This window comes from Hyla sarda, unplaced genomic scaffold, assembly GCF_029499605.1.
Source record: "Hyla sarda isolate aHylSar1 unplaced genomic scaffold, aHylSar1.hap1 scaffold_326, whole genome shotgun sequence".
NCBI classification, from domain to species: domain Eukaryota; kingdom Metazoa; phylum Chordata; class Amphibia; order Anura; family Hylidae; genus Hyla; species Hyla sarda.
Genome location: NW_026609999.1, coordinates 125,329 through 149,493, shown reverse-complemented (window position 1 = coordinate 149,493; position 24,165 = coordinate 125,329). Strand labels below are relative to the sequence as shown.

Genomic DNA, 24,165 nt, shown 5'->3' with positions numbered 1-24,165 from the left:
CAGACACAATATGGAGGAGGGTACCTGCTGTAACCCTCAGACCAGACACAATATGGAGGAGGGTACCTGCTGTAACCCTCAGACCAGACACAATATGGAGGAGGGTACCTGCTGTAACCCTCAGACCAGACACAATATGGAGGAGGGTACCATAGACTGTAACCCTCAGACCAGACACAATATGGAGGAGGGTACCATAGACTGTACCCCTCAGACCAGACACAATATGGAGGAGGGTACCATAGACTGTACCCCTCAGACCAGACACAATATAGAGGAGGGTACCATAGACTGTACCCCTCAGACCAGACACAATATGGAGGAGGGTACCATAGACTGTACCCCTCAGACCAGACACAATATGGAGGAGGCACCTGCTGTAACCCTCAGACCAGACACAATATGGAGGAGGGCACCTGCTGTAACCCTCAGACCAGACACAATATGGAGGAGGGTACCATAGACTGTAACCCTCAGACCAGACACAATATGGAGGAAGACACCTGCTGTAACCCTCAGACCAGACACAATATGGAGGAGGGCACCTGCTGTAACCCTCAGACCAGACACAATATGGAGGAGGGTACCATAGACTGTACCCCTCAGACCAGACACAATATGGAGGAGGCACCTGCTGTAACCCTCAGACCAGACACAATATGGAGGAGGGTACCATAGACTGTAACCCTCAGACCAGACACAATATGGAGGAAGACACCTGCTGTAACCCTCAGATCAGACACAATATGGAGGAGGCACCTGCTGTAACCCTCAGACCAGACACAATATGGAGGAGGGCACCTGCTGTAACCCTCAGACCAGACACAATATGGAGGAGGGTACCATAGACTGTAACCCTCAGACCAGACACAATATGGAGGAAGACACCTGCTGTAACCCTCAGACCAGACACAATATGGAGGAGGGCACCTGCTGTAACCCTCAGACCAGACACAATATGGAGGAGGGTACCATAGACTGTACCCCTCAGACCAGACACAATATGGAGGAGGGTACCATAGACTGTAACCCTCAGACCAGACACAATATGGAGGAGGGTACCATAGACTGTACCCCTCAGACCAGACACAATATGGAGGAGGGTACCATAGACTGTACCCCTCAGACCAGACACAATATGGAGGAGGGTACCATAGACTGTACCCCTCAGACCAGACACAATATGGAGGAGGGTACCATAGACTGTACCCCTCAGACCAGACACAATATGGAGGAGGGTACCATAGACTGTACCCCTCAGACCAGACACAATATGGAGGAGGGTACCATAGACTGTACCCCTCAGACCAGACACAATATGGAGGAGGGTACCATAGACTGTAACCCTCAGACCAGACACTATATGGAGGAGGGTACCATAGACTGTACCCCTCAGACCAGACACAATATGGAGGAGGGAACCTGCTGTAACCCTCAGACCAGACACAATATGGAGGAGGGTACCATAGACTGTACCCCTCAGACCAGACACAATATGGAGGAGGGCACACACTGTACCCCTCAGACCAGACACAATATGGAGGAGGGTACCATAGACTGTACCCCTCAGACCAGACACAATATGGAGGAGGGTACCATAGACTGTACCCCTCAGACCAGATACAATATGGAGGAGGGTACCATAGACTGTACCCCTCAGACCAGACACAATATGGAGGAGGGTACCTGCTGTAACCCTCAGACCAGACACAATATGGAGGAGGGCACCTGCTGTAACCCTCAGACCAGACACAATATGGAGGAGGGTACCATAGACTGTAACCCTCAGACCAGACACAATATGGAGGAGGGTACCATAGACTGTACCCCTCAGACCAGACACAATATGGAGGAGGGTACCATAGACTGTACCCCTCAGACCAGACACAATATGGAGGAGGGTACCATAGACTGTACCCCTCAGACCAGACACAATATGGAGGAGGGCACACACTGTAACCCTCAGACCAGACACAATATGGAGGAGGGAACCTGCTGTAACCCTCAGACCAGACACAATATGGAGGAGGGAACCTGCTGTAACCCTCAGACCAGACACAATATGGAGCAGGGTACCATAGACTGTAACCCTCAGACCAGACACAATATGGAGGAGGGAACCTGCTGTAACCCTCAGACCAGACACAATATGGAGGAGGGTACCAGCTGTAACCCTCAGACCAGACACAATATGGAGGAGGGTACCATAGACTGTACCCCTCAGACCAGACACAATATGGAGGAGGGTACCATAGACTGTACCCCTCAGACCAGACACAATATAGAGGAGGGTACCATAGACTGTACCCCTCAGACCAGACACAATATGGAGGAGGGAACCTGCTGTAACCCTCAGACCAGACACAATATGGAGGAGGGAACCTGCTGTAACCCTCAGATCAGACACAATATGGAGGAGGGTACCATAGACTGTACCCCTCAGACCAGACACAATGTGGAGGAGGGTACCTGCTGTAACCCTCAGACCAGACACAGTATGGAGGAGGGTACCATAGACTGTACCCCTTAGACCAGACACAATATGGAGGAGGGTACCATAGACTGTACCCCTCAGACCAGACACAATGTGGAGGAGGGTACCTGCTGTAACCCTCAGACCAGACACAGTATGGAGGAGGGTACCATAGACTGTACCCCTTAGACCAGACACAATATGGAGGAGGGTACCATAGACTGTAACCCTCAGACCAGACACAATATGGAGGAGGGTACCATAGACTGTACCCCTCAGACCAGACACAATATGGAGGAGGGCACACACTGTAACCCTCAGACCAGACACAATATGGAGGAGGGAACCTGCTGTAACCCTCAGACCAGACACAATATGGAGGAGGGTACCTGCTGTAACCCTCAGACCAGACACAATGTGGAGGAGGGTACCTGCTGTAACCCTCAGACCAGACACAATATGGAGGAGGGTACCATAGACTGTAACCCTCAGACCAGACACAATATGGAGGAGGGCACCATAGACTGTACCCCTCAGAACAGACACAATATGGAGGAGGGTACCATAGACTGTACCCCTCAGACCAGACACAATATAGAGGAGGGTACCATAGACTGTACCCCTCAGACCAGACACAATATGGAGGAGGCACCTGCTGTAACCCTCAGACCAGACACAATATGGAGGAGGGCACCTGCTGTAACCCTCAGACCAGACACAATATGGAGGAGGGCACCTGCTGTAACCCTCAGACCAGACACAATATGGAGGAGGGCACCTGCTGTAACCCTCAGACCAGACACAATATGGAGGAGGGCACCTGCTGTAACCCTCAGACCAGACACAATGTGGAGGAGGGCACCTGCTGTAACCCTCAGACCAGACACAATGTGGAGGAGGGCACCTGCTGTAACCCTCAGACCAGACACAATATGGAGGAGGGCACCTTCTGTAACCCTCAGACCTGACACAATATGGAGGAGGGTACCTGCTGTAACCCTCAAACCAGACACAATATGGAGGAGGGCACCTGCTGTAACCCTCAAACCAGACACAATATGGAGGAGGGCACCTGCTGTAACCCTCAGACCAAACACAATATGGAGGAGGGCACCTGCTGTAACCCTCAGACCAGACACAATATGGAGGAGGGCACCTGCTGTAACCCTCAGACCAGACACAATATGGAGGAGGGCACCTGCTGTAACCCTCAGACCAGACACAATATGGAGGAGGGCACCTGCTGTAACCCTCAGACCAGACACAATGTGGAGGAGGGCACCTGCTGTAACCCTCAGACCAGACACAATGTGGAGGAGGGCACCTGCTGTAACCCTCAGACCAGACACAATATGGAGGAGGGCACCTGCTGTAACCCTCAGACCAGACACAATATGGAGGAGGATACCATAGACAGTAACCCTCAGACCAGACACAATATGGAGGAGGGTACCTGCTGTAACCCTCAGACCAGACACAATATGGAGGAGGGTACCTGCTGTAACCCTCAGACCAGACACAATATGGAGGAAGGCACCTTCTGTAACCCTCAGACCTGACACAATATGGAGGAGGGCACCTGCTGTAACCCTCAGACCAAACACAATATGGAGGAGGGTACCATAGACTGTAACCCTCAGACCAGACACAATATGGAGGGGGCACCTGCTGTAACCCTCAGACCAGACACAATATGGAGGAGGGAACCTGCTGTAACCATCAGACCAGACACAATATGGAGGAGGGTACCTGCTGTAACCCTCAGACCAGACACAATATGGAGGAGGGTACCATAGACTGTAACCCTCAGACCAGACACAATATGGAGGAGGGCACCTGCTGTAACCCTCAGACCATACACAATATGGAGGAGGGCACCTGCTGTAACCCTCAGACCAGACACAATGTGGAGGAGGGCACCTGCTGTAACCCTCAGACCAGACACAATGTGGAGGAGGGCACCTGCTGTAACCCTCAGACCAGACACAATATGGAGGAGGGTACCATAGACTGTAACCCTCAGACCAGACACAATATGGAGGAGAGCACCTGCTGTAACCCTCAGACCAGACACAATATGGAGGAGGGTACCTGCTGTAACCCTCAGACCAGACACAATGTGGAGGAGGGTACCTGCTGTACCCCTCAGACCTGACACAATATGCAGGAGGGTACCTGCTGTAACCCTCAAACCAGACACAATATGGAGGAGGGCACCTGCTGTAACCCTCAGACCAAACACAATATGGAGGAGGGCACCTGCTGTAACCCTCAGACCAGACACAGTATGGAGGAGGGCACCTGTTGTAACCCCCAGACCAAACACAATATGGAGGAGGGCTCCCGCTGTAACCCTCAGACCAGACACAATATGGAGGAGGGCACCTGCTGTAACCCTCAGACCAGACACAATATGGAGGAGGGCACCTGCTGTAACCCTCAGACCAGACACAGTATGGAGGAGGGCACCTGCTGTAACCCTAAAAACAAGACACAATATGGAGGAGGGCACCTGCTGTAACCCTCAGACCAAACACAATATGGAGGAGGGCACCTGCTGTAACCCCCAGACCAAACACAATATGGAGGAGGGCACCTGCTGTAACCCTCAGACCAGACACAATATGGAGGAGGGCACCTGCTGTAACCCTCAGACCAGACACAATATGGAGGAGGGCTCCCGCTGTGACACAGTATGGAGTAGGGCACCTGCTGTAACCCTCAGGCCAGACACTATATGGAGGAGGTACCTGCTGTAACCCTCTGACCAGACACAATATGGAGGAGGGCACCTGCTGTAACTCTCAGACCAGACACAATATGGAGGAGGCACCTGTTGTAACCCTAAGGCCAGAAACAATATGGAGAAGGGCACCTGCTCTAATTCCCAGGCCAGACACAATATGGAGGAGGGCTCCCGCTGTAACCCTCAGACCAGACACAATATGGAGGAGGGCACCCGCTGTAACCCTCAGGCCAGACACAATATGGAGGAGGGCACCCGCTGTAACCCTCAGACCAGACACAATATGGAGGAGGGCACCTGCTGTAACCCTCAGACCAGACACAATATGGAGGAGGGCACCTGCTGTAACGCTCTGGCCAGGCACAATATGGAGGAGGGCACCTGCTGTAATCCACAGACCAGACACAATATGGAGGAGGGCACCCGCTGTAACCCTCAGACCAGACACAATATGGAGGAGGTCACCTGCTGTAGCCCTCAGACCAGACACAATATGGAGGAGGGCACCTGCTGTAACCCTCAGACCAGACACAATATGGAGGAGGGCACGCGCTGTAACCCTCAGACCAGACACAATATGGAGGAGGGCACCCGCTGTAACCCTCAGACCAGACACGATATGGAGGAGGGTACCTGCTGTAACCCTCAGACCAGACACAATATGGAGGAGGGCACCTGCTGTAACCCTCAGACCAGACACAATATGGAGGAGGGCACCTGCTGTAACACTCTGGCCAGGCACAATATGGAGGAGGGCACCTGCTGTAATCCACAGACCAGACACAATATGGAGGAGGGCACCTGCTGTAGCCCTCAGATCAGACACAATATGGAGGAGGGCACCTGCTGTAACCCTCAGACCAGACACAATATGGAGGAGGTCACCTGCTGTAGCCCTCAGATCAGACACAATATGGAGGAGGGCACCTGCTGTAACCCTCAGACCAGACACAATATGGAGGAGGGCACCCGCTGTAACCCTCAGACCAGACACAATATGGAGGAGGGCACCCGCTGTAACCCTCAGACCAGACACAATATGGAGGAGGGTACCTGCTGTAACCCTCAGACCAGACACAATATGGAGGAGGGCACCTGCTGTAACACTCAGACCAGACACAATATGGAGGAGGGCACCTGCTGTAACCCTCAGACCAGACACAATATGGAGGAGGGCACCTGCTGTAACCCTCAGACCAGACACAGTATGGAGGAGGGCACCTGCTGTAACCCTCAGACCAGACACAATATGGAGGAGGGCACCTGCTGTAACCCTCAGACCAGACACAATATGGAGGAGGGCGCCTGCTGTAACCCTCAGACCAGACACAATATGGAGGAAGACACCTGCTGTAACCCTCAGACCAGACACAATATGGAGGAGGGCGCCTGCTGTAACCCTCAGACCAGACACAATATGGAGGAGGGCACCTGCTGTAACCCTCAGACCAGACACAATATGGAGGAGGGCACCTGCTGTAACGCTCTGGCCAGGCACAATATGGAGGAGGGCGCCTGCTGTAACCCTCAGACCAGACACAATATGGAGGAGGGCACCTGCTGTAACCCTCCAGCCAGGGCGTGTCCAAGGCAAGCACTGAGCCCTGTCCTCTTGGAAGTCTAGCAGGGAGCCCATAGGTCACTCTTGGGGTCACCTGGTCACTGGTACCTCCTGGGTAACAATCACATGACATAACTCTTAAAGATATAACACATTTTGTAATACAATACACTGCAGAACATATGTACAGGGGGGAGGGGGGTGCAAGGGGCCCTGTGAGTACTGAAGGAGGCTGCCTGACAGGGAAGCAAGGGAATGGGGCAACATCTCCCGTACTGGGCCACCACACCACCTTCTCTTCTCTTGGATTCTCCACCATCCTCCAGCTCCCCAGGACTTCTCCAGATCATACAGTTCCCTCCTCCAGTCCCCCATCTCTTCTGGACTGTCCTGTCACCCTCCAGTCCTCCATCTCTTCTGGACTGTCCTGTCACCCTCCAGTCCCCCATCTCTTCTTGACTGTCCTGTCACCCTCCAGTCCCCCATCTCTTCTTGACTGTCCTGTCACTCTCCTGTCCCCCCACCTCTTCTGGACTGTCCTGTCACCCTCCAGTCCCCCATCTCTTCTGGACTGTCCTGTCACCCTCCAGTCCCCCATCTCTTCTTGACTGTCCTGTCACCCGCCAGTCCCCCCATCTCTTCTTGACTGTCCTGTCACCCTCCAGTCCCCCCATCTCTTCTGGACTTTTCCATCACCCTCCAGTCCCCCATCTCTTCTGGACTGTCCTGTCACCCTCCAGTCCCCCATCTCTTCTGGACTGTCCTGTCACCCTCCAGTCCCCCATCTCTTCTGGACTGTCCTGTCACCCTCCAGTCCCCCCATCTCTTCTGGACTTTTCCATCACCCTCCAGTCCCCCATCTCTTCTGGACTGTCCTGTCACCCTCCAGTCCCCCCATCTCTTCTGGACTGTTCTGTCACCCTCCAGTCCCCCATCTCTTCTTGACTGTCCTGTCACCCTCCAGTCCCCCATCTCTTCTGGACTGTCCTGTCACCCTCCAGTCCCCCCATCTCTTCTGGACTGTCCTGTCACCCTCCAGTCCCCCATCTCTTCTGGACTGTCCTGTCACCCTCCAGTCCCCCATCTCTTCTGGACTGTCCTGTCACCCTCCAGTCCCCCCATCTCTTCTGGACTGTCCTGTTACCCTCCAGTCCCCCATCTCTTCTGGACTGTCCTGTCACCCTCCAGTCCCCCCATCTCTTCTGGACTGTCCTGTCACCCTCCAGTCCCCCATCTCTTCTGGACTGTCCTGTCACCCTCCAGTCCCCCCATCTCTTCTGGACTGTCCTGTCACCCTCCAGTCCCCCATCTCTTCTGGACTGTCCTGTCACCCTCCAGTCCCCCATCTCTTCTGGACTGTCCTGTCACCCTCCAGTCCCCCATCTCTTCTGGACTATCCTGTCACCCTCCAGTCCCCCATCTCTTCTTGACTGTCCTGTCACCCTCCAGTCCCCCATCTCTTCTGGACTGTCCTGTCACCCTCCAGTCCCCCATCTCTTCTGGACTGTCCTGTCACCCTCCAGTCCCCCATCTCTTCTGGACTGTCCTGTCACCCTCCAGTCCCCCATCTCTTCTGGACTGTCCTGTCACCCTCCAGTCCCCCATCTCTTCTGGACTGTCCTGTCACCCTCCAGTCCCCCATCTCTTCTGGACTGTCCTGTCACCCTCCAGTCCCCCCATCTCTTCTGGACTGTCCTGTCACCCTCCAGTCCCCCCATCTCTTCTGAACTGTCCTGTCACCCTCCAGTCCCCCCATCTCTTCTGGACTGTCCTGTCACCCTCCAGTCCCCCATCTCATCTTGACTGTCCTGTCACCCTCCAGTCCCCCATCTCTTCTGGACTGTCCTGTCACCCTCCAGTCCCCCCATCTCTTCTGGACTGTCCTGTCACCCTCCAGTCCCCCCATCTCTTCTGGACTGTCCTGTCACCCTCCAGTCCCCCATCTCTTCTGGACTGTCCTGTCACCCTCCAGTCCCCCATCTCTTCTGGACTGTCCTGTCACCCTCCAGTCCCCCATCTCTTCTGGACTGTCCTGTCACCCTCCAGTCCCCCATCTCATCTTGACTGTCCTGTCACCCTCCAGTCCCCCCATCTCTTCTGGACTGTCCTGTCACCCTCCAGTCCCCCCATCTCTTCTGGACTGTCCTGTCACCCTCCAGTCCCCCATCTCATCTTGACTGTCCTGTCACCCTCCAGTCCCCCATCTCTTCTGGACTGTCCTGTCACCCTCCAGTCCCCCATCTCTTCTGGACTGTCCTGTCACCCTCCAGTCCCCCATCTCATCTTGACTGTCCTGTCACCCTCCAGTCCCCCCATCTCTTCTGAACTGTCCTGTCACCCTCCAGTCCCCCCATCTCTTCTGGACTGTCCTGTCACCCTCCAGTCCCCCATCTCATCTTGACTGTCCTGTCACCCTCCAGTCCCCCATCTCTTCTGGACTGTCCTGTCACCCTCCAGTCCCCCATCTCATCTTGACTGTCCTGTCACCATCCAGTCCCCCATCTCTTCTGGACTGTCCTGTCACCCTCCAGTCCCCCATCTCATCTTGACTGTCCTGTCACCCTCCAGTCCCCCATCTCTTCTGGACTGTCCTGTCACCCTCCAGTCCCCCATCTCATCTTGACTGTCCTGTCACCCTCCAGTCCCCCATCTCTTCTGGACTGTCCTGTCACCCTCCAGTCCCCCCATCTCTTCTGGACTGTCCTGTCACCCTCCAGTCCCCCCATCTCTTCTGGACTGTCCTGTCACCCTCCAGTCCCCCATCTCTTCTGGACTGTCCTGTCACCCTCCAGTCCCCCATCTCTTCTGGACTGTCCTGTCACCCTCCAGTCCCCCATCTCTTCTGGACTGTCCTGTCACCCTCCAGTCCCCCATCTCATCTTGACTGTCCTGTCACCCTCCAGTCCCCCCATCTCTTCTGGACTGTCCTGTCACCCTCCAGTCCCCCCATCTCTTCTGGACTGTCCTGTCACCCTCCAGTCCCCCATCTCATCTTGACTGTCCTGTCACCCTCCAGTCCCCCATCTCTTCTGGACTGTCCTGTCACCCTCCAGTCCCCCATCTCTTCTGGACTGTCCTGTCACCCTCCAGTCCCCCATCTCATCTTGACTGTCCTGTCACCCTCCAGTCCCCCCATCTCTTCTGAACTGTCCTGTCACCCTCCAGTCCCCCCATCTCTTCTGGACTGTCCTGTCACCCTCCAGTCCCCCATCTCATCTTGACTGTCCTGTCACCCTCCAGTCCCCCATCTCTTCTGGACTGTCCTGTCACCCTCCAGTCCCCCATCTCATCTTGACTGTCCTGTCACCATCCAGTCCCCCATCTCTTCTGGACTGTCCTGTCACCCTCCAGTCCCCCATCTCATCTTGACTGTCCTGTCACCCTCCAGTCCCCCATCTCTTCTGGACTGTCCTGTCACCCTCCAGTCCCCCATCTCATCTTGACTGTCCTGTCACCCTCCAGTCCCCCATCTCTTCTGGACTGTCCTGTCACCCTCCAGTCCCCCCATCTCTTCTGGACTGTCCTGTCACCCTCCAGTCCCCCATCTCATCTTGACTGTCCTGTCACCCTCCAGTCCCCCATCTCTTCTGGACTGTCCTGTCACCCTCCAGTTAGGATATAATAACAACAACAGGACCTTTATGAAAACTGGTAGGGTTCACATAGTTTAAATGCTAACTGAACTGGTCGGGGCACATTCAGAGACTATATAAGCGACAGCGGCCCCAACCAGGGGCAAAGCCTACTCTGGAGAGGAGCCGACCAGGACACAGGTGCAGTAACTTCTCTATAATTGTCTTATATACAGGTGAGGGAACTAATACAGAAATGACATCATCACTCTCCAGGTATAAGATATCCTGAGTCCTGTGATGTCACCATATTACTATATAACATACAGTACCTGTACAGCCGTGATGTCATTACCATATTACCAGTGTTGTCACCTATCTCCATATATATCTTATACTCGGAGACCAGTGATGTCACAGAGTGATATGAAGATCGACGCGTCTCATACAATTTGTCACTCAGGGTATATAGAAGATAGTAAGTGAATTATCTAAACCAGCATAAGTAAGTGATCCCCCATCTTATGTTCTCGGGCCGATCTTCATGGACTGTGGTGGTCTTCTCCTGTCCTCCATATACATTGAAACCAGAAGTTTACATACACTATATAAAAAGACACATATGACATGAAATCAGAATAAACCTTACCCTTCTTAGCTCAATTAGGATTACCAAAAATATTTGTTTGCCAAATGCCAGAATAATGAGAGAATTTTTTAAGGCATTTTTATTACTGATATTACATACATCCATGTCGTCAGTATTTGGTAGTATTGCCCTTACACTGTATGACTTGGGTCAATAGTTTTGGATCCTTCCACAAGTTTCTCACAATAATTGGAATTTTGGCCCATTCCTCCTGACAGAACTGGTGTAACTGAGCCATGTTTGTAGGTCGCCGCTCACACCAGCCTTTTCATATTTGCCCATAAATTTTCAATAGGATTGAGATCAGGGCTGTGTGATGGCCGCCCCAAAACATCGACTTTGTTATCCTTAAAGGGCTACTCCACTGGCCAACGTTCGGAACATTTCATTTGCACGCTGCTGGGGTCGAACAAGCCCCCTCAAGCCCCCTCAAGCCATCAGGCCACGCCCCCCAACTGCCACATCCCCTCCCATAGACTTGCATGGGGGCGTGGCCTGACAGCACAAGGGAGTATGGCCGACCCCACAGCACGCACACAATCAGTGAAGTACCCCTTTGAGCCACTTTGTAACCAGTTTGACAGAAGCTTTGGGTCATTGTCCATTTGGAAGACCCATTGCCGCCCAAGCTTTACCTTCTTGGCCGATGTCTTGAGATGTTGCTCCAGTATTGCCACATAATCTTTTTTTCTCATGATGCCATATATTTGTGACGTGCACCAGTCCCCCCCCCCCCCCCCCCCCACAACATGATTCTGCCCCTGTGTGTCACAGTTGGGATGGTGATCTTAGGCTTCCAAGCTTCTCCCTTTTTCCTCCAAAGTTAACGATGGTCATTATACCCAAAAAGTTTAATTTTAGTTTTGTCAGGCCACAGGACATGTCTCCAGGTAGGTCTTTGTTCCTGTGTGCTTTTCTATGTTTCTTTTGGAGTAATGGCTTCTTCCTGGCAGAGTGGCCTTTCAGCCCATGTTGATACTGATTTCACTGTGGATAATGACACAATCTTACCAGCTTCCACCAGCATCTTCACGAGGTCTTTTGCTTTTGTTCTTGGGTTGATATGCACACGTCAGACCACAGCACGTTCATCTCTGAGACGCAGAACCCGTCTCCTTCCGGAGCGATATGATGGCCGGACATTTCCATCTTGTTTTCTCTTCTGTATAATTGTTTGTACAGATGAACGAGGTGCCTGCAGGTATCTGGAAACTGCACCCAAGGGTGATTTAGACTTTTCCAAGTCCACAATTCTGATATCTTGGCTGATTTCTTTAGACTTGCCCATGATGTTACACACAGAAGCAGTGTGTTTCTGCTGCATTAAAATACATCTATGGGTGTGTCTCTAACTCTAAATAAGCTTGTGGAAGGATATCCAAAACCATTGACCCAAGTCATACAGTTTAAAGCAATAGTCTGGTATGGACTATTTATATTCTATCCTGCCTTGTCTGCAAAAAAAGTGAAAATAAACTTTCACTTACCTTCCTACGTTCCCCCGGAGCTCTGCTACAGCTGATTGGTTGGCCGGCTTTCTGCTTCCTACTTCCTTTAGCCCGGAACGTCACACAGCGCTTCAGCCTATCACCTGCTAAGGCGGAACATCGCTGAGGCCAGTGATAGGCTGAATCGCTGTGTGATGTTCTGGGCTAAAGGAAGTAGGAAGCAGACAGCCCGGCTGACCAATCAGCTTGAGCGGAGGTCCGGGGGAACGTAGGAAAGTAAGTGAAAGTTTTTTGCAGCCTGGGCAGGATAGAATAAGAATAGTCCGTACCAGACTATTCCTTTAAAGGGGTACGCCACTGGAAAATATTTTTTTTTAAATCAACTGGTGCCAGAAAATTAAACAGATTTTTAAAATACTTCTATTTAAAAATCTTAATCCTTCCAGTACTTATCAGCTGCTATATGCTCCACAGGAAGTTATTTTCCTTTTGTATTTCCTTTCTGTCTGACCACAGTGCTCTCTGCTGACACCTCTGTTCATATCGGGAACTGTTCCGAGCAGGAGAGGTTTGCTATGGGGATTTGCTCCTAATATGGACAGTTCCTAAAATGGACAGAGGTGTCAGCAGAGAGCACTGTTATTCAGACAGAAATGAAATTCAAACAGAAAAGAACAATCTCACGAGGTGAGATCGTCCTGCCGGCATAAAGTTCTGGCTTCTTAGAGACATCCTCCGCCATCTTGCTGTGTCGGTCTGCTCTGGAGTCTCTCCATCTGTAGATTATTTCTGTGGACTGTGGTGGTCTTCTCCTGTCCTCTGTAGATGTCATGTGTGGCCCTCAATATTGGAGGTGAGATCATCCTCTAGGTCCTAGTCCTGGCTTCTTAGAGACATCCTCCGCCATCTTCTCCTGTCCTCCTCAATAGTGGAGGTGAGATTGTCCTCTAGGTCCCAGTCCTGGCTTCTTAGAGACATCCTCCACCATCTTGCTGTGTCGGTCTGCTCTGGAGTCTCTCCATCTGCTCTACCTGTAGATGATCTCCGTGGACTGTGGTGGTCTTCTCCTGTCCTCTGTAGATCTCATGTGTGGCCCTCAATAGTGGAGGTGAGATCATCTTCTAGGTCCCAGTCCTGGCTTCTTAGAGACATCCTCCGCCATCTTGCTGTGTCGGTCTGCTCTGGAGTCTCTCCATCTGTAGATTATTTCTGTGGACTGTGGTGGTCTTCTCCTGTCCTCTGTAGATGTCATGTGTGGCCCTCAATAGTGGAGGTGAGATTGTCCTCTAGGTCCCAGTCCTGGCTTCTTAGAGACATCCTCCGCCATCTTGCTGTGTCGGTCTGCTCTGGAGTCTCTCCATCTGTAGATTATTTCTGTGGACTGTGGTGGTCTTCTCCTGTCCTCTGTAGATGTCATGTGTGGCCCTCAATAGTGGAGGTGAGATTGTCCTCTGGGTCCCAGTCCTGGCTTCTTAGAGACATCCTCCGCCATCTTGCTGTGTTGGTCTGCTCTGGAGTCTCTAAATCTGCTCCACCTGTAGATGATCTCCATGGACTGTGGTGGTCTTCTCCTGTCCTCTGTAGATGTCATGTGTGGCCCTCAATAGTGGAGGTGAGATCGTCCTCTAGGTGACGATGATTTCAGACTCATTATCATCCGGAACCTTCTATGTGAAGTATCCAACACATAATCAACATCAATTAGAATAAAAAGTAACTTTTAATTGAGATGTACTAAAATTAGTATATAAACACAGTATGCATATAGAGCACAAAACATAAAAGAGGGTAGAGGTAACAGGTGAAACTCTAATAAATTCCCTACCTAATGCAATTCCTAACAACTAAGTGAGGGACAAGGGTTAGGGAAATAATTACAATATGTACAATTGGTACAAAAATATATCAACCTCTCTGGCCAACGCGTTTCTCTCCCAGGTTGAGGGGAGTTCATCAGGGATGAGAGGATAATATTCACAATTCACTTAGTGCACAACAAATGCAGAATCATATACAAAAGATGCAAAAACCAATAATAACAATAATTAAATGATAATACATAGGTCCGGGTCCGTCAGTGCTAAGTACCGGTCATAGGTCATATATGTGAGTCTGTTAGTGTCTGGTCAAAATATATACACATACATTATCATAGCAGTATTACTATGCAATGTTAGTAAGATAATAGATTGACTCCAGTGAGAGAGGATGATGTTCTATTCAAGATACATGCAGATACACTGTGAACAGAAAAAGTGGTAACAAGTCTGTCAGTATTGGCGCTACATTGAGGGGTCTCTTATTTATAGAGTATGATACCAACAAAAGACTTACCCCCTATGTAGGATAAGGGTATTCAATTAAGACCACCAACAGCACACTCTGTTCCTGATATTAACACAGATCATAATTTTACAGACTCCTATGAAATAAATAAAATAAATAGAAGAAATAATTCACTAAACCCCTCTGGTATACAAAGAAAACCAAATATATGGTAAAAAGTTACATCAAAAAAGATTATTGTTAATTCGCTCACCTAAAGGTAATGCCAGTTAGGTATAGGATGTGATGGTATTAGTGTGGTCAGGCACTGATGTACTTTCACAGGGTAGGTAAAGTACTGATAGTCACAAATGGGACCAAAAAGCCATTAGGGCAAGTATGGATGGATAACCACTAGATAGAGATAGTCCAAAAAGGTTCAAAAGACTAAATAGATAATGGATAGCCCAGACCTGAATGGATAATCAAACAGAGGTGGCATAAGTATACATAAAGTATACAATATAGTTGTAAATGAAGGACGGTCCCTGAGTAGTACTAGGTTAGTACTACTCAGGGACCGTCCTTCATTTACAACTATATTGTATACTTTATGTATACTTATGCCACCTCTGTTTGATTATCCATTCAGGTCTGGGCTATCCATTATCTATTTAGTCTTTTGAACCTTTTTGGACTATCTCTATCTAGTGGTTATCCATCCATACTTGCCCTAATGGCTTTTTGGTCCCATTTGTGACTATCAGTACTTTACCTACCCTGTGAAAGTACATCAGTGCCTGACCACACTAATACCATCACATCCTATACCTAACTGGCATTACCTTTAGGTGAGCGAATTAACAATAATCTTTTTTGATGTAACTTTTTACCATATATTTGGTTTTCTTTGTATACCAGAGGGGTTTAGTGAATTATTTCTTCTATTTATTTTATTTATTTCATAGGAGTCTGTAAAATTATGATCTGTGTTAATATCAGGAACAGAGTGTGCTGTTGGTGGTCTTAATTGAATACCCTCATCCTACATAGGGGGTAAGTCTTTTGTTGGTATCATACTCTATAAATAAGAGACCCCTCAATGTAGCGCCAATACTGACAGACTTGTTACCACTTTTTCTGTTCACAGTGTATCTGCATGTATCTTGAATAGAACATCATCCTCTCTCACTGGAGTCAATCTATTATCTTACTAACATTGCATAGTAATACTGCTATGATAATGTATGTGTATATATTTTGACCAGACACTAACAGACTCACATATATGACCTATGACCGGTACTTAGCACTGACGGACCCGGACCTATGTATTATCATTTAATTATTGTTATTATTGGTGTTTGCATCTTTTGTATATGATTCTGCATTTGTTGTGCACTAAGTGAATTGTGAATATTATCCTCTCATCCCTGATGAACTCCCCTCAACCTGGGAGAGAAACGCGTTGGCCAGAGAGGTTGATATATTTTTGTACCAATTGTACATATTGTAATTATTTCCCTAACCCTTGTCCCTCACTTAGTTGTTAGGAATTGCATTAGGTAGGGAATTTATTAGGGTTTCACCTGTTACCTCTACCCTCTTTTATGTTTTGTGCTCTATATGCATACTGTGTTTATATACTAATTTTAGTACATCTCAATTAAAAGTTACTTTTTATTCTAATTGATGTTGATTATGTGTTGGATTCTGAAATTGTGACATCAAGGATTATAAAATTATTTACTATGGTGTACTGGATCACCAGAAATATCTTTCTATTCCAGAAGTAGTGATAACTTCTATGTGAAGTGTCAGCTCTGTGGATCCAGACATATCAGATAGGACACGTCCTCCGAGATGTTCTCCAACCAGAATCTCATCACAGCCAAATGTTAGTCATGGATGGACAGTTGGGTGGAGGGTTCACGTGGTGTATTTCATGTCAGCAGATCATATATACTAGGGGATAAGATGTCTGATTGCGGGGGTTCTGCCGCGATCTCGGCTGTGGCACCCCAGACATTCTGTGCACGGAGCAAACTTTGCTCCTTGTCGGATGACTGGCGATGCTGGGCGGAGGCTCGTGACGTCATGGTCACGCCCTATTTGTGACATCATGGCCACGCCCCCTTAATGCAAGTCTATAGACTTGCATTGAGGGGGTGCGGCCGTGATGTCACGAGCCTCCCCGACGCAGCAGGGAGATTGCGGGGTCTTTTGGATAGGGGAAAGATGTCTAGGGGTGGAGTACCCCTTTAAAACATATCCCTTGAGTTTGTGGGACCCGGGAGACCACCCAGCGACCAGACTCCTCCTTCTTTATCCAACTACCTACTGGCGACCAGCAAGAAGAGGAAGGAGTTTCGTTATACAATTTGCCACTTTGTTCATATCAAGTTGTGGTGGCCCAGTATGGGAGATGTTGCCCCGTACCCTTGCTGTCCTGTCAGGCAGCCTCCTTCAGTGTCCCCCGGGCCCCTTGCACCTGTTTCCCCCTGTATATATGTTCTGCAGAGTATTGTATTATAAAAATGTGTTATATCTTTAAGAGTTATGTCATGTGATTGTTACCCAGAAGGTACCAGTGACCAGGTGACTCCAAGAGTGACCTATGGGCTCCCTGCTGGTCTCCCCCATATAAGCCCTGGGTGGAGCTTCTCTCTCTTCTGCTGAGGTCCAGTGTAGTCTTGTCTAGTGTGTGTGTCCAGAGTGTTGGGGACCTCAAAGTCCAGTCCTGCAGCCGCCACCAAGTCAAGTAAGATAAAGTCACAGCTTTATAAGTCAAGTCAGTCCCTGTCATCTGTCAGGTCAGCGTGGTCTGCATTCAATTGTCCAGTCCTACTACAAGTCCCAGCAAGCCCTTGAGGTCTCTGTGTCACTGGTCACCTCCTTGGTCCCTGGCTGAACTGTATAGACTTTACCATCTGTCTACCCTCAGTAAAGCTACTGCTGTCCGTAACTTGGCTTCAGATTCATTATTGCCCCTGTGCCTTGCCCAGGATCCAGCGATATACCTTGGGTGGTTTTAGGCTAAACCACGCCCTGGCATCACGAATATAAGGGGTTAATGCCATCTGCCCCTAGGGTAACAATATCTGCCCTCATCACGTTACCCCAAAGTTTCTTAGTTTAACCAATTGTTTCGGCCCATTACCTTAACCCCTTAAGGACATATCCTTATTCTGTTTTTGCACTTTCGTTTTTTCCTCATTAAGTTTAAAAAATCACAACGCTTTCAATTTTGCACCTTAAAATCCATATGATGCTTATTTTTTGAGCCACCAATTCTACTTCATTTTACCCAAAAATCTACGGTGAAATGGGAAAAAAAATCATTTTGCGACAAAATGGAAGAAAAAACGCCATTTTGTACATTTTGAGGGCTTCTGTTTCAACGCAGTACATATTTCGGTAAAAATGACCCCTTCTCTTTATTCTGTAGGTCCACACGATTAAAATGATCCCCTACTTTATCGCAATGTCCTGCGACTGAGCTGCAGGGATGCTTTTACTTTCACTTTTAGACGCGGCGATCAACTTTGATCTCCGCGTCTAAAGAGTTAATGCCGGACATCTGCCGAAACGGCGATGTCCGGCATTAGCCACGGGCCCTGGATGCTGACAAGCTCAGCTCCTGAGCTCACATCACAACCCTCCAATGCCGTAGAACCCAGCGTTATCCAGGAATAGAAAAACAAAGCTAATTTCTTACAAAAACAGCTCCACGTCTGTCCCCAGGTTATGAGTGGTATTGCAACTTGGCTCCATTCACGTCAATGAAACTAAACTGAAGAACCACACCAAACCTTGAGACAGACTGGCAGCGGTATTTGAAAGAAATTAGCTCTGTTTTTCTATTCTTAGATAACCCCTTTAGTTCCCTTCTTCTACCTTTCTTCTTCATCCTTACCTGAGCAGTCACCACTGGGGGGCAGCAACAATAACAGAAATCAGATCAGCAGCATCATGACGAGTAGACAGAACATCTCTAGGCTGCCCCCGAAATCCACCAAACTCCGCCCCTCCGGAAATATCAGGAGCTCCGCAGTACAGACAGGCTACAGATCACTGCTACACTGTAGTCCCCTCCAGAGCTGCACTTACTATTCTGCTGTTATATCTTGTCTTATCCTCCAGAGCTGCACTCACTATTCTGCTGTTATATCATGTCTTATCCTCCAGAGCTGCACTCACTATTCTGCTGTTATATCATGTCTTATCCTAAAGAGCTGCACTCACTATTCTGCTGTTACATCATGTCTTATCTTCTAGAGCTGCACTCACTATTCTGCTGTTACATCATGTCTTATCCTCCAGAGCTGCACTCACTATTCTGCTGTTACATCATGTCTTATCCTCCAGAGCTGCACTCACTATTCTGCTGTTATATCATGTCTTATCCTAAAGAGCTGCACTCACTATTCTGCTGTTACATCATGTCTTATCTTCCAGAGCTGCACTCACTATTCTGCTGTTACATCATGTCTTATCCTCCAGAGCTGCACTCACTATTCTGCTGTTACATCATGTCTTATCCTCCAGAGCTGCACTCACTATTCTGCTGTTACATCATGTCTTATCCTCCAGTGCTGCACTCACTATTCTGCTGTTACATCATGTCTTATCCTCCAGAGCTGCACTCACTATTCTGCTGTTACATCATGTCTTATCCTCCAGAGCTGCACTCACTATTCTGCTGGTATATCATGTCTTATCCTCCAGAGCTGCACTCACTATTCTGCTGTTACATCATGTCTTATCCTCCAGAGCTGCACTCACTATTCTGCTGTTACATGACACGGGGGGATGTCATGGATGGAGGTACAGACGGGAGGACACAGTGGACGGGGTGATGTCATGAATATAGACACAGGGATGGGTGGCCGACATTACTGTACTGACTTTTTTGAATAAGGAAATAGGACAAACTATTCATAAAACAAATAGAAAAGAATAAGATGGAATCCGATGACAGGACGAGAGAGACGTGCCTGGAGCTTTCACATCAATGACCATTGTAGATAAACAGATTATCGTCCTCGGAGTACCACTTTATTATGGTCAACAACTCCCATAGCAACTTGACAAGAATTTTGTGTTTGTTCTCCTTATCTGTAGTGCCTCTCACCTACTGGTGCACACTCATGTAGGAACAGGCACTTCATAAATGGTAGATGACTGGGGATTGAGGAGTATTGGAGGACACAGTATAGAGGACATTAGATGGTAGATGACAGGGGATTGAGGAGTATTGGTGGACACAGTAGAGAGGACATTAGATGGTAGATGACTGGAGATTGAGGAGTATTGGAGGACACAGTATAGAGGGGATTAGATGGTAGATGACTGGGGATTGAGGAGTATTGGAGGACACAGTATAGAGGGGATTAGATGGTAGATGACTGGGGATTGAGGAGTATTGGTGGACACAGTATAGACGGGATTAGATGGTAGATGACTGGGGATTGAGGGGTATTGGTGAACACAGTATAGAGGGGATTAGATAGTAGATAACTGGGGATTGAGGAGTATTGGTGGACACAGTATAGAGAGGATTAGATGGTAGATGACTGGAGATTGAGGAGTATTGGAGGACACAGTATAGACGGGATTAGATGGTAGATGACTGGGGATTGAGGGGTATTGGTGAACACAGTATAGAGAGGATTAGATAGTAGATGACTGGGGATTGAGGAGTATTGGTGAACACAGTATAGAGAGGATTAGATAGTAGATGACTGGGGATTGAGGAGTATTGGTGGACACAGTATAGAGAGGATTAGATGGTAGATGACTGGGGATTGAGGAGTATTGGTGAACACAGTATAGAGAGGATTAGATGGTAGATGACTGAGGATTGAGGAGTATTGGTGAACCCAGTATAGAGAGGATTAGATAGTAGAGTACTGGGGATTGAGGAGTATTGGTGGACACAGTATAGAGAGGATTAGATAGTAGATAACTGGGGATTGGGGAGTATTGGTAGCCACAGTATAGAGAGGATTAGATGGTAGATGACTGGGGATTGAGGAGTATTGGTGGACACAGTATAGAGAGGATTAGATGGTAGATGACTGGGGATTGAGGAGTATTGGTGAACACAGTATAGAGAGGATTAGATGGTAGATGACTGGGGATTGAGGAGTATTGGAGGACACAGTATAGAAAGGATTAGATGGTAGATGACTGGGGATTGAGGAGTATTGGTGAACACAGTATAGAGAGGATTAGATAGTAGAGTACTGGGGATTGAGGAGTATTGGTGGACACAGTATAGAGAGGATTAGATAGTAGATAACTGGGGATTGGGGAGTATTGGTAGCCACAGTATAGAGAGGATTAGATGGTAGATGACTGGGGATTGAGGAGTATTGGAGGACACAGTATAGAGGGTATTAGATGGTAGATGACTAGGGATTGAGGAGTATTGGAGGACACAGTATAGGGGGGATTAGATGGTGGACGATTGGGGATTGAGGAGTATTGGTGGACACAGTATAGACGGGATTAGATGGTAGGTGACTGGGGATTTAGGAGTATTGGATGACACAGTATAGAGGGGATTAGATGGTAGATGACAGGGGATTGAGGAGTTTTGGAGGGCACAGTATAGAGGGGATTAGATGGTAGATGACTGGGGATTGAGGAGTATTGGAGGACACAGTATAGAGGGGATTAGATGGTAGATGACTGGGGATTGAGGAGTATTGGAGGACACAGTATAGAGGGGATTATATGGTAGATGACTGGGGATTGAGGAGTATTGGTGAACACAGTATAGAGGGGATTAGATGGTAGATGACTGGGGATTGAGGAGTATTGAGGGACACAGTATAGAGGGGATTGTATGGTAGATGACTGGGGATTGAGGAGTATTGATGGACACTATAGAAGGGATTGGATGGTAGATGACTGGGGATTGAGGAGTATTGATGGACACTATAGAGGGGATTGGATGGTAGATGACTGGGGATTGAGGAGTATTAATGGATTTAGCTCTGTTGTGTGACAGTAGATGAGGTATATTCTTAGTTTTCTCATTATTCCTTCAGGACTCTCAGTCTTCAGCATAGATATCATTGTACTGTGATCTGATCTCTGAGGTCTTCTCTTCTATCATCAGACCATGCAGCCCGTCTCCGTGCAGCCGGTTCAGGTCGGCCAAGCTATGTCCATCAACTTCGTGAATACAAATGAGTGGAGTTCGGGGGTCTGTGACTGTTGTCAGGACATGGGCATATGTAAGTCCTCTAATCATTCTTGGAGGTCCTCTGGATAAAGCGAGGGTCTTCTATTCTCTCTTATCGTTGTTCTGGGGCGGGGAGGACTTCTTATGGATGATGTGGAAGTCCTTGGATTAGTGCTGGGGTCAGACTTCCAGAATATTCTGTGGGCCATGGATTCCTAGTGTGGGTTGGGCACAGTTTGGGGTATGTGGTTGGGTTGGACCATTCTCAGAGCCTTGTCCTGACTTCATCTTCTTGCCCTTCTTGCCCTCCAGGCTGCTGCGCCTTCTGGTGTCTGCCATGTTTCCAGTGTAAGACGGTCAGTGATTTTGGAGAATGTCTTTGCCTCCCCCTTCTGGACCCCGGATGTTTTGGATACTTCGGAACTACTCTAGCTTGCCCCCCGATCTCACTGGCCATGCGAGCTGCTGTCCGGGAACGATATCGTATCAGGGTGAGTATGACCCATGTTATGGTTGGCCCGGCACCAGGTCTGGTCCCATCACTGTATGTGTCAGGATGGGGATGGAGTAATCCTGGATTCTAAATACCGTATGGCCTGACCCGTCTCTCTCTGTCCAGGGCGCCATCTGCGATGACTGCTGTATGCTCTACTGCTGCTTCTCCTGCAGCTGGTGCCAGATGGCTCGCGAGATCAAGAAGAACAAGCAGCCAATCACCTTCATGACAGCCCAGACAACTACTATGGTGGGGCCAGGATACCCTCAACCCTACCAAGCATATCCTCCTCCAACTTACTAGGCCCAAGTAGTCCATCCACCAGGAGGAGCACCTTGTTGAGATCCTGAAGAGACATCATGGTGGTGTAGAGAGTGCACATAGAGAACCCAACCAATGAATGTCTATGGACAGGGATCAGCAGTCATGAAGAGCAGCTTCATCTACTATTGAGGTCTACCCTCTGAAGATCTCACCACAGACCACAACCATGACCCAGAGATTGGGGTTTCCTCCCCATAAACAATTCTTCATCAATAAACCAGGTTTTCTCATATGGATCGGAGATACAGATCATTGTGTAGATACAAAGATACAGATCATCTCCAAACCACCACCAGTCCGGTCACTGGATTGGATAATGGTTTAATAGAGAATGTCTCATGAAGGTCATTGGCAGAAAGATATCAGACCACATGATTAGAGAGAAGTCCACCAGACCGAGACCATACTGGTGCATCATATCTGGCCATACTATAGGTCTGAACACCATCACTCACCTGGACCTCCTGCCGTTCATCAGAACCGGAGCATCTATGGCATAAAGTATTGACCCCCCCCCCAGACATGACAGCCTGGTTTACAAAGTTAGAACACATGTCCCGTGGCCTGTCAGGAGGATAACCAATAAGGGCACCGCACCCTGAGAAATCCAAAAGCCAAACAATGCGTGAATAAAAAAATAAGTAAAGTTGTGTACCGAGTCATGACCTGAAGTATATAATGTCTGCCACAGCCAGGAGGACGGGCCACGAGAGGAGTGTGGGAGCCCAGCCCCCCATGATTTCAGGCACAAACCTTGGTGGACCTCATGTGGGCCATCCGGTTGGTCAGTCCGGCCCATAGAATGTAATGAGTTTCTCATTATGGTAACTTAGCTTTACTGCTCTTTAACTGACTTCATATCAGGGGCTTCTGCTCTGAGGGCCACATCAAACCACCCACAAAGGCCACAATACAAACCTTAAAGGATCACTTTAGATAATACTAATCCACTGCTCTGCCTAATGCAGGACCTCAGGGGCGGTGCTTGACACAGTTATTCAGCCTTGCTCCGCCCCCTCAGGTCTGCTCTAGACATAACACTGACACAGTTTTGCCTCTATTGCTTCTAAGTTGGGCTGCACTTTGGCAATACCTTGAAGTGTGTTTTCATTTGGGGAGATTTATCAAAACCTGTGCAGAGAATAAGTTGCTGGCGTTGCCCGTAGCAACCAATCAGATCGCTTCTTTCATTTTTTAAAAGGCCTCTGCAAAATGAAAGAAGTGATCTGATTGGTTGCTATGGGCAACTCCGCAACTTTTCCTCCCGACAGGTTTTGATAAATCTCCCCCGTTGTCCCTACAGTGCCCCCACAGGAAAAATGAAGCATAGACAATACACAGTGTCCATTCAGATAAATGTCTACCTGCCACGCAGCTCGCATACCTCAAGGGCCGGTCCTGTGGACTCCTGCCAATGGGAATGATGCCTTTCCCAT

The 24,165-nt window shown here is 48.9% G+C and overlaps 1 protein-coding gene across 5 annotated transcripts in view; it reads left to right on the top strand.

The window, feature by feature from the left end:
* The window catches only part of LOC130329915 (cornifelin homolog B-like), a 131,238-nt gene extending 107,886 nt beyond the window's left edge, over positions 1-23,352 (top strand). For all 5 annotated transcript variants that reach the window (XM_056553550.1, XM_056553548.1, XM_056553549.1 and 2 more), the window contains 3 exons: positions 21,844-21,961; positions 22,222-22,400; positions 22,529-23,352. In XM_056553550.1, coding sequence (XP_056409525.1) covers positions 21,847-21,961; positions 22,222-22,400; positions 22,529-22,708 — 474 coding nt within the window. In that variant the 5' untranslated portion in view covers positions 21,844-21,846 and the 3' untranslated portion in view covers positions 22,709-23,352. The remainder of the gene's footprint in view (positions 1-21,843; positions 21,962-22,221; positions 22,401-22,528) is intronic.
* Positions 23,353-24,165: the final 813 nt, after the last annotated feature.